This window comes from Schistocerca gregaria, chromosome 1 (genome assembly GCF_023897955.1).
Source record: "Schistocerca gregaria isolate iqSchGreg1 chromosome 1, iqSchGreg1.2, whole genome shotgun sequence".
Classification (NCBI taxonomy): Eukaryota; Metazoa; Arthropoda; class Insecta; order Orthoptera; family Acrididae; genus Schistocerca; species Schistocerca gregaria.
In genome coordinates this window covers 130,510,600-130,522,905 of record NC_064920.1, presented here as the reverse complement: position 1 = coordinate 130,522,905, position 12,306 = coordinate 130,510,600, and the positions used below count along the sequence as shown (strand labels likewise).

Here is a 12,306-nt window from a genome sequence, read left to right as displayed (position 1 = left end):
AACGGCGTAGCAGGCTGAACTCTTGAGATGATTGATCTTAAATCAGTGTTTATCAGGGAAGAGAAACCAATCAAAAGACTATTTCACTATCTACTGATAACAGGACGTGGAATGCTTCCTCCCTCGCTTGATAATTTTGTTGTGAGCTCTTGAAGATTAACGCTACTTCTGGCAGTTGTAACTACGACGAAATACAAGACAGAGATCTCGGAATCAGGGAGGTGCCGGAAATTGTGGAAGTAATACACAGGGTGACAAATATTGAACTGTATGAAAAAAACGTAAATTAGTTACAAACTACGGCGTGCACACGTTTTATTCAACATACAAACACCACTACAGATATTCGGATTTAGGCTATGACATGTTCGATTTGCCTGCCATCATTGACGATGATGTGGCGCAGACGAATATCGAAATGCTGCATGACCCGCTGAAGTGTCGGAACATCGATGCTGTAAATGACCAGCTGAATGGCTATTTTCAGCTCAGAAACGGTTCTGGTGCTATTGCTGTACACCTTGTCTTTAATATAGCTCCCAAAAAAGGAGTCGCATGTGTTCAGATCCGGAGAATACGGCGTAAAATTGCGGGCCATGCCAGTGGCCGCTGGGTACCCCAGAGACAGAATGCGGTTCCCAAAGTGCTCCTCCAGGACTTCAAATATTTTCCTGCTTCGATGGGTTCGAGCGCCGTCTTGCATGAAACACATCTTGTCGAAATCAGGGTCACTTTTAATAATGGAGATGAAATCATCATTCAGAAGCTTCACGTACCGTTCGATAGTCACCGTGCCATCAAGGAATAGTGCAACAATCATTCTGTGACTGCACTTTGCACACCACACAGTCACCCGTTGAGGGTCAGCAGATTTCTCGATCGCGAAATGCGGATTCTCAGTCCCCCAAATGCACCAATTTTGCTTATTGACGAACCCATCCAAATGAAAGTGGGCCTCATTGCTAAACCAAACCATACTGCGCTTACTAACTCCCATCATGCTTCGCTGCCAACCGTACTGTTTGAACGTCCTAACGCAAAACGTTCAGAAGTTATGACGATTTTATTTCACATAGTTCAATAACACTGTCGCCCTATACTTTACATATTCTGATTCTCGCAAACTCACTCACCGAAACCTATAGTGTATTTCCAGTTAACCTAGAACCACCAAATTTGGCAAGAAGTAAAGTTTCACAGTACCACTAAAGAGAAACACCCGAAACTTTTTAATTTGTAATTATATCACACGAAAAAAAGTATTTGTCGTTTGTTAACCAACATCAAAATTAAAATTAAAACATTCTTGAATGTCTTAGAATTCCTGGGACTAATATCTTGCCAGTATCAATGTCGATAACAGGCAAAAATGAAGAAACAGATGAAAGTTCGAGGGTGCCATGTCTGGGCTGTAGGGTGGTGAAATAATGATGTCCAACCTAATTTGGCGATGTGTTCCCAGGTTCTGAAACGTGTGTCGGAGTGGTTGTCGTGTTGGAGCGTTGTCAATCAGAACACGGGGCATAGATAGACTTGAAAAATGTTCTTGAGTTTGTTCGTAGTCTTCATCTATGCCTCTGTATTAAACGTTGACCCTTTTGTCAACGAATACAAGATAAGATCATGATCGCTATCCCAAAAGACTGTCAGCTCTAGTTGGTGAGCAGAAGGAGCTGTCTTGAATATTGGCATCCGCACGATTCACCGTGTCGGGAGCGGTGGCTGTGACAGGACGTTCGGATCGTGACCGATCATGGGGCTCAGTTCCTGTTTTTCCTAATGCTTTAACTCCCTTTACCCATCGCTCTACGCACTCCTATCAACTGCATGATTACCTAACGTTGCACACACACGTTTGAGGACTGTAGTCACGGTTTCTTTTTCCGAAATCAATAATCCAATTACAACACGTCATTTCTAATGAGTATATTTCGTAGATGCCATTTTGATGGTTTGCTTTTGCTCTGCCGTCTGTCTCAATGTTTCAGCTACAAGCACATGCAGAAGAAGCATCTAATTTGAAGCACCTAAATGGACGTTTTGCTATATTTATTAACACCTAAAAAAAAGGAGCATTATCTCTAGAATGACCCGAGTATTTCGTATTTGCTCACTGGATTTTCGGCCCCTTTTTCAGAATGAGCTGCCACAACAGTATCGATTTGAGTTTCTCAGACCCAACAGATATATGCTAGTTTATTTCTTTTGAAGTGATAAACGTGTGTCCGCAGCTCGTGGTCGTCGGTAGCGTTCTCGCTTCCGACACCCCGGTTCCTGGGTTCGATTCCCGGCGGGGTTAGGTATTTTCTCTGCCTCGTGATGACTGGGCGTTGTGTGCTGTTCTTAGGTTAGTTAGGTTTAAGTAGTTCTAAGTTGGACTGATGGCCATACATGTTAAGTCCCATAGTGCTCAGAGCCATTTGAACATTTTTTTTTTATAAACTCGTTTTGAACATTTAGTATAGGAATCTCTGGAGACGTTTACCCGACAAGATGTATCTTACAGCAAATAAAATCTATCCAGAGATTCTGAAGATTTTCAGTGCAAATGTAATTTAAACAGTTGCTGCCGAACGGAGGAGGGCCATTCCTGAACGGCCAGCTGTTCTTTAAGCAGTGTATCCAGTTCTCCAGACTACCCTACCGCCACTAAAGTTATCTGGTGATCTGTTGCAGGCAACGGCTACATACCCACCACCTGCTTGCGGGAAATCCTGCACGAGCTGGACGAGCAGCTGACGTCGGAGGAACTGGACATCATGATCGAGGAGATCGACTCCGACGGCTCGGGCACCGTCGACTTCGATGGTAAAATCCATTTGCGACTTATTGTCTTTCGTCCCGCAGCAACAGTCTCAGACATTTAGGAACTGGGTTCCCTTAATCACTGTGAAAGATTCTGTTACTCTCACATACGTTGACAACCGTAGCCAGACAATTCTTTTCATCTCCCAGACACAACGTACCAGAAAAATAATAATACATAAATAGCACGGTGTTGGAGAAAGAGGCGAAGAAATGTCTACGTTAACATGTGATTCAAAAAATTTTTATTTCAAGGAAATAGCTCTTTATACTTCTGTGATACGGCGTTCACAGGCATGACGAAAATACTGTCCATAAGCGTGCTAACAATAGGACCAAGAACAGAAGTTAGATGGGAAAATTTTCCGATGTTTATAGTTTGATAGATACCACAGCACCACATTGACTCAGATTGAGACAGATAGTACATTATTGGCGGGAACACAGCTAACGTGGTCGACAGAAATTTATAGCGTATACTGTAACATAACAATCGCGATCATCCGACCGAAACCTACTAGACGTTTTCTTGTTGGGAAATAACAAGTGTTTCGTTTAAGCAAGAACAGTGAAAAGTGTGGATGATTTGCGAAATCCATCTACTCGTACAGAACACGTACGAATGTTACAGAGAGGAAACAGCCAACGGTGCGCCGTTGTGAAGATCATACCTAAATGGATGGAATGCTTTTAAATCAGATGTTTTCAAATAGTGCAGATAGTGAATGTGAAACATATAGAATGTTTCGATCACGTTCGAAAACATAAAGGATTTAGATCACCAGTTTGTATAGATCTATCTTCTGCTCTTGGTCACAAATATTTCCTCCAGTCGCATCCATCAATATTTGTCCTATAACTTCCATATCTGCACCTCCTTTTGCATATTTTTAATTTGCTATTCCTAAATTATCTAGAGAAACACTTGACCCCCGCTAGTCTAAACGTTCTTTGACTCCTAAGACGTTACAAGTGATTGAGCATGAAGCTCCCATAATAATAACATGGCAGACAAATAAATTAAGTAAGAAGTATAAACGCGGAAGCTCTTTTATTCTGATTGAAGATAACTAATTTTAGGGTCCAAGCGACCAAAGAAACGCAGCATAAAGACAGGAATGTAATCAATGAACATGCTAGCATCAAAGTCAACACAAAAATTTGATCTGGTTACGAAACATCGAAATTTCAACCTAGTCAGGGAAACAGAACTGCGGCTCTGCGATTGATTATGTCATATAATGGAAGTATTGCGATGTTAGACAACAAGTTAGATTAATTTTTGAAGAAGACAATAACGCATTAATTTTATTGCCGCAAAGCAGTTATATACTTGATAAGGCTTGCAAAAGTCCCCTACTTTTCACTGCCCATGTCCAATGAAAAGACGTGTATATCTTCTGCTGTTTAACACATAGACCCACGACTAGCCCATAATACAGGACAACCGTTTCTTTATGTAAGCACATTATACAGATATCTCCATTCAGGACAAAGCTTTCGGAGATCTGGAAAAGGAACTAACGGGAGTGCTCGAAAACGTATCCGTTTGTTGCAATAATAATCAAATGGTTCAAATGGCTCTAAGCACTATGGGACTTAACTTCTGAGGTCATCAGTCCCCTAGAACTTAGAACTATTTAAACCTAACTAACCTAAGGACATCACAGACATCCATGCCCGAGGCAGGATTCGAACCTGCGACCGTAGTGGTCTCGCGGTTCCAGACTGTAGCGCCTAGAACCGCCAATAATAATCACCTATAGCCCAACACCGAAAAACACAAATTTGTGTTTTCCTTTTGCATAGCAGAGACGCAAAGAGAGTAGTTAATATAACGTGGAATGGATATCGCCTCTCACATAGCGTTGATCAGAAACATCTAGGAGTCAAACATGATCACATCCTTACCTGTAACGAACACGGTATGTATCCGTAACAACATATCACTGAGGCTGATAAGCAGTACATTGGGAGCACAACCGTCTGTCCTTCGTACGTCTGCTTTGTCTTTTGTGTTTTTCCGCTGCGGAGTATGTGGCTCCCGTCTGCCGAAACTCTACCCACGCAAAACAAGTAGAGTGCCCTGGAACGAAACACGACGTATAATTTCAGGTTGTCTTCGCCTTACCCCTGTGAATCAGTTCTATCAGCTTCTGGGTTTATGGGCTCCCCCAGAACAGTGGAGAACAGCTCCAGAGATTGAAAAACAAAAACAAACCCAAAGTACAGACATGTCCCCCAGTCGCTCAACCAAGAGCTTTTTGCAGTCAACCGAAGCAAGTCCATTATCACCCAGTAAACGAAGTGTAGAACCGTGGAGGAACTTCCCCCGACAGGCCCACGGAATAATCCGCAGGAAGAATTTTATTGAGGTTGCTAACATCCGTATACTACTTGGAATGTCCTGAGAAACCTAAGGACGGTCGTAGCAGGGGCTACATTATTGCTGATAAGCGCTGTGAATACGGCGAACTACAAGATCCACCCCACTTGAAACAGGTCAAAAAGCTGGATGAACGGTGCGCCTTAGAAGACTTAGATGCAGCAAGCAATAAATCTATTTCGGCTGCTATTTTCTGAACTAATTTTGGAATTTGATGACCTGAGACCTTGGTGTACACCATTTTCCTTATTACATGACATATAATAGTATTATATAATAGTATTATGTAATACATTTTCATGTGATGGTTCTCTTATGTTAAATACTTTTCTTTTAATTTTGTTTAATAATTTGATTGTTTCTATTGTATGATGTCTTGTCAACAATATATAAATAAAATGGAATAGAGATAAGAAATAAAAGATGTAGCCGCCTGGTAGAAAATTGCACACAGCGTAACTTAATCATAGTTAACACATGGTTTAGAGTCATGAAAAAAGCTTGTACACGTAGAAGAGGTCTGGAGACACTGGAAGGTTTCAGATAGATTATATAATGGTAACACAGAGATTTCGAAACCAGGTTTTAAAATGTAAGACGTTCCAGAAGTAGATGTGAACTCTGACCACAATTTATTGGTTATGAACTGTAGATTAAAACTGAAGAAGCTGCAAAGAGGCAGGAATTTAAGGATATTGGACTCGGATAAACTGAAAGAACCAGAGGTTGTACAGAGTTTCAGAGAGTGCATTAGGGAACGAAAACGGCGGAAATAAATACAGTAGAAGAAGAATGGGTAGCTTCGAGAGATGAAATAGTGAAGGCAGCAGAGGATCAAGTAGATAAAAGACGAGGGCTAATAGAAGTCCTTGGGTAACAGAAGAGATACTGAATTTAATTGATGAAAGGAGAAAATACAAAAATGCAGTAAATGAAGCAGGCAAAAAGGAATACAAACGTCTCAAAAATGAGATTGACAGGAAGCACAAAATGGCTGACCAGGGATGACTAGAGGACAAATGTAAGGCTGTAGAGGCAGATATCACTAGGGGTAAGATACTGCCTACAGGAAAATTAAAGAGACGTCTGGAGAAAAAACCACTTGTATGAATATCAAGAGCTCAGATGGAAAACCAGTTCTAAGCAAAGAAGGGAAAGCAGAAAGATGGAAGGAGTAGATAGAGGGTCTATGCAAGGGCGATGTACTTGAGGACAATATTATGGGAATGGAAGAGAACGTAGATGAAGATGAAATGGGTGATACGAGACTGCGTGAAGAGTTTGACAGAGCACTGAAAGACCTAAGTCGAAACAAGACCCCCGGAGTAGACAACATTCCATTAGAACAACTGACAGCCATGGGAGAGCCAGCCCTGGCAAAACTCTACCATATGATAAGCAATATGCATGAGCCAGTCGAAATACCCTCAGACTTCAAGAAGAATATAACAATTCAAATCCCATAGAAAGCGGGTGTCGACAAGTGTGAAAAGGACCGAACTATCAGTTTAATAAGTCGCGGCTACAAAATACTAACACGAATTCTTTACAGACGAATGGAAAAACTAGTAGAAGCTGACCTCAGGGAAGATCAGTTAGGATTCCGTAGAAACACTGGAACACGTGGGGCAATACTGACCTTATGACTTATCTTAGAAGAAAGATTAAAGAAAGGCAAACCTACGTTTCTAGCATTTGTAGTCTTAGAGAAAGCTTTTGACAATGTTGACTGGAATACTTTCTTTCAAATTCTAAAGGTGGCAGGGGTCAAATACAGGGAGCGAAAGGCTATTTACAATTTGTACAGAAACCAGATTGCAGTTATAAGAATCGAGGGGCATTAAAGGGAAGAAGTGGTTGGGAAGGGAGTGAGACAGAGTTGTAGCCTGTCCCCGATGCTATTCAATCTGCATATTGAGCAAGCAGTAAAGGAAACAAAAGAACAATTAGAAGTAGGAATTAAAATCCATGGCAAGGTATCTAATCTGCATATTAACGTACGTCCGTAGACGAACAGTTGTGATGCTCCATGAATAAAACAGGGAACACAACGTGCTCCAGAACGCTTGACAGCTAGGTGGAGTAGCGGTAACATTTGTAATCAACTATCTATAGTTGTAATAATGCTCAGTGCTAGGGTACGAGTCCAGAAGTCGTCTAACAACTACACTCACAGTTAGTGTTGCTTGAAATTCCGTTAGCTGCAAATGTAATAATTAAGAGAGTCGCAGTTGATTACCACCGATCTTTAACCCATCAGTCACGGGGTAAAGAAAGACATTGTTATCCACATTTGCTTCTGCACTAAGTTTTGCAGATATGGGCTCTTATTCAAAATAGTATCTTCCTCACTGTCCGCTACGTGTCGAAAGAGTTCGTAAGTGGGATTTCAAGCGGCCTTGTTTATCTACAGCAGTTGGACAAAAAAATGTAAACACCGCGAAAAATGCATCCTTTAACATAAATGCGGATGGTGGCCAAGTCTCCTTGTTGCGCTGTTGTACTGGACAACGAACGGCACCGATGCAATGTCTTCAATGTCAGTCGCGGTTGTAACAGTGTCCTGTGTAGCTGTGAGTGCAGCCTGTCACAACACGGACGAAAGTGTGTTGAATGATCGTGACAGGCAGTCGCTGAAGAGGCTTGTGACGAAAAATAACCGGATTAGAGCTGCAAAAGTCACTGCAAAGCTCAGTGTCACGCTCACTAACTTTGTCAGCACCAAAACAATACGTGTGAAGCTCCATAAGCAGTCAACTGCAGGGCGAGGTGGAATTCCAAAACCACACACAAGTGATGCAAATGCCCGTAACAGGAAACGTGGTGACGACGCCATGAAACCTGATCTATGGAGCTATGGAAGAAAGTCATTCGGTCGTCTGAGTCTTCTTTCACACTGTTTCCAAATTCTCCCCGAGTTTACGTCCCAAGAGTGAAATATGGCGGAGTTTGCCGATGATTTTGGCAGTCACATCATGGTATTCCATGGGAACCATGGTTACACTGCGAGGTCGCATTAGCGCTTAGGATTATGTAACCATCCCATGGGACAATGTTTGTTGTGCAGTGGTGAAGCTGTGTTCCTAGAAGGCAGGATCCTGTTCACGCAGCTAACACCGTCCAGGACTTTTGTTGATCAGGAGGATCAACTGTCGCATCTGCCGTGGCACCACAGTCACCAGATCTCAGAGTTACTGAGACTTCAAAATGGTTCAAATGGCTCTGAGCACTGTGGGACTTAACTTCTGAGGTCATCAGTCCCCTAGAACTTAGAACTACTTACACTCAACTAACCGAAGGACATCACACACATCCATGCCCGAGGCAGGATTCGAACCTGCGACCGTAGCGGTCATGCGGTTTCAGACGGTAGCGCCTAGAACCGCTCGGCCACCCCGGCCGGCTATTGAGACTTCATGGTCCACTTTGCAGAGAAGGGTGTGATCGCTATCCACCTCTATCATTGTTAGCTGAATTTGTCATTGTTTCGCGGGAAGAAAGGTATAATATACCGTTGAAAACCATACATTGTGGTGTCACCGCCAGAAACCACACTTGCTAGGTGGCAGCCTTGAAATCGGCAGCGGTCCATTAGTTTACGTCGGATCCGCGTGTCGCCACTATCAGTGATTGCAGACCGAGCGCCGCCACACGGCACGTCTGGTCTAGAGAGACTCCCTAGCACTCGCCCCAGTTGTACAGCCGACTTTGCTAGAGATGGTTTACTGTCTACATACGCTCTCATTTGCCGAGACGACAGTTTAGCATAGCCTTCAGCTACGTCATTTGCTACGACCTAGCAAGGCGCCATGTTTAGTTATCATGTATCCTGAACAGATAATATTGTGAATCATGTACTGTAAAGAGCGACGTTCATCATTAATGGCTTTCTGAATTCTAATTCCTTCTCATGTTCCAGACCTCAGGTCAGTATAGTTCTTCCCTCATCACGCCAGCCTGCGTGAGCCTCCTCTAGTAACAAGGTGTTGGCTCTTCTGCCAACCCAACATACATGGCCTGTATTTACCCATTTCGAAACGATTGGGGATTGCTTTGAATGCCTATCGTTTTCCTGCAGCGCTCTAGACATGGTAATGTGTTCCCTTTTTGGTATTTCTGTATTTTTATCCACCCACTTCATAGGTATAATCCGACAGAGTTTTCTTACCACAAGTCAGTAAAGTGCCAAAGTCAAATATTATCTGCCTCGTCATATATGAATGCTCCAAGTATCCATCTTGTAGCGATTTAGTATTTGAAGAATTTTAAAACGTTACTATTGAATTAATTTTGATTAAAGTACTCATTGTAGCTGGCGATCTGTCGCAGCGGAAGTTCTGGAAAACAACGGCTGTGTGTTTTTACTATAAAAGTTAAAACAATATTTAATCCGGTATAGTGTTTCAGTTGAATATTTATTACAGTCTCAAAGTAAATAAAAGCATCTTGACAAATCTGAAATAAGTTGTATCATACTTACAATAATGAAATGAATTATGCTCAACAAGCTACATGCTTACTGTCCAAATACACACAAAGTACTGACTCCCTATGCCAATATGGCTGTCACTGTTTATACTTTCGTAACAATCCCGAACAATCATCGAAATGGTTTAAAATGATTTTTTAGGCAACAATTAAAATTCACATATAAAAACTGAAAATACATATATAAACTTATGTTTGCTCCAGAACACAAGTACAATTCTATATTAGTTTGTGTCCGTTATTTTATTCAAGTACAACTTCTCCAATACCAAATTACAATAATACATTTTCATATTTTATTAATTACTAGAGGTTCCCTTCATGGAAAATGTTTCGTTCATTTACAGAGCTTCTATACTTTAAGGTAATTGGGTTACTATAATTAGTTTAGTAACAATAATTTTTTAGGCAAATTACATGTTTTGTTTACATGTGCGATCCTGAATTAGACTGGACAATGTTCATTTTAAGTGGCTCTTAATGGGCTGTTACGTTTCAGTTGCCAATGTAGTTCATGGGGCAATTCCATTTTCATTATTAATAGGTGCATGTAACTCTCACAGTGACTATGATATGTCTCTATTGGATTTTCAACATACAATACACTCATAGATTGCTTCAAAAGCTGAAAGTCTTTTATTCAGTTTTCTTCGTCAACAATCTACAGTTCGTCTTGTGACAATCCCGCACGGCCGGGCATTAACTCCCACAAAATTACAGCTACCCGCTGTGGCGTACACGCCATTTAATCTCTAAGTACAGCTATTGTCATATAGAATTCTGTACACAAATAACAGCTCCAGCTTGAGTAGTAGTTGTCCGACACTACGCAACGCCTACAAGTTATTTCGGAAGTGTCAGTATGATGTGTAAGCGAGAACTAAATAATTCTGCTTGGTTTTCTTTCTCACAGGACTCCTGTTGTGTTGCCGGTTAACCATGTCATTACACCGAAGCTTTCTCTGTTTCAGAATTCATGGAGATGATGACCGGTTAAATCTGCCACCGCTGTCCTGCCGAATGCGTCCTGCTAAAAGACATTCTTCCACTTTCATGTTCAGTGCACTCAGTGAAACACTTAACAGTTTTTTACTCGCATCACTCTATGTCTGGACTTTATTCTGTCAAATAATTGTATCAATATTTCACTACTCACAATAAAACGTTGTTAAAATTAAATGTGTTTCATTTAGTTTTAAAAGCCACAGGGAATGTTGCGTGTTGTACTAATAGTTTCTTTTTAATCTTTATCATAATAAGGTCACTGAAAGTATAGTTGGAGTAAGAGCGCTGTTCACGTGAGAAGTTAAGATGGTGATCAAGTAATCTTACAAGAGTAAACCACACGACTATACTAACGTGCAAATGAAATATTGAACACTCTTTACGTCACTGAACTCTTAACAGTAATGTGCAGACGTTATTATTCTGTGTGAAACGTTCTTCCAAATGTTCTCTACTACTTTATTTGTTCTTAGACTGAAAAACGAGTAATAAAGGGACAACCATGACATGGAGCTTCTAAGGAGTGTGAACTATAAAAACTCACGAATCTCTACATTTAAAGTATGTATAAGAACACAGACAATAAAACTGTGCCTAAAAAGAGAAAAGTGTTATATCATTCAAACTGCAGTAGACACTAATGACGTGCAAAGAACAGCTCGTATTAAATCTAAAGCGAAAACTAAGGACTATTGAATTTCGCAGGCGATATCATGCACTGTGGCCCGCATGTCTTTCCAGCTTAATAATTACAGCCGCAGAAAATGAAGAACATACAAAAGGTTAAATTAAACACCTCCTAATCATGCTACACCAATGTTGAAACATGTTTGGGTTCTAAATAACAAAGAGAATGAGAATGTAAGAATGAGACTCATCACAATATGAATAAATAATTGTTGGACGTAATGGAAACATCGAAATTATGCCAGTTTTTTATGATTGTCCGAATCAGTTCCCTCTCTGTTCAAGCAAACACAAAGAAAAAGGTGAGGTAAGGCATCCTTTTTATACACTGCAGTGAATTATTTTCGTTTCTTTCGGTAATACAGAATTTATATTTGAAAGGAAGGAGCACTTTCTACCACCAGTTTTGCCATACTCTTGGCAGACGGAAAACAGAATCCTGAAGTACACGCACACTGTTTGCTAGACTAAGCTCTGAATATTGACTGACTCAATTTCCAAAATTCTAAAAGCCCTATCAGAAGATGTGGACGCTGCAGTTAAACCGACACGAAGATGGCCAACCTGATGGCGCTAACCAGGTATTTTTCGGTAACATTTTCTGACCCCACCCACTTTAGAAGTGGTATATTATAAAGAGATCACCGAAGAAGTCACCCTGAAACATTCAACAAAATTGTTGGTTAGTACAAATCAATTCCAAAATGAGACTGAAACATGTAAAACACACTCTTTGAAATTTTTCAGTCACAGATTCACCCTTTCCTACTCACACTTACAACATTATTGTAAAAGCAATCCTTTATTGCACATATACCACTTGTATGAATATCAGGAGCTCAGATGGAAACACAGTTCTAACCAAGGAGGGAAAGCACAAAGGTGGAAGGAGTATGTAGAGGGTCTAGTCAAGGGCGATGTTCTTGAGGACAATA

The 12,306-nt window shown here is 41.0% G+C and overlaps 1 protein-coding gene across 1 annotated transcript in view; it reads left to right on the top strand.

Annotated features, from left to right (window-relative positions):
• The window catches only part of LOC126334868 (troponin C, isoallergen Bla g 6.0301), a 115,238-nt gene extending 104,380 nt beyond the window's left edge, over positions 1 to 10,858 (top strand). The window contains exons 5-6 of the mRNA XM_049997560.1: positions 2,677 to 2,808; positions 10,651 to 10,858. Of these exons, the coding sequence (XP_049853517.1) occupies positions 2,677 to 2,808; positions 10,651 to 10,676 (158 nt within the window). The 3' untranslated portion in view covers positions 10,677 to 10,858. The remainder of the gene's footprint in view (positions 1 to 2,676; positions 2,809 to 10,650) is intronic.
• Positions 10,859 to 12,306: the final 1,448 nt, after the last annotated feature.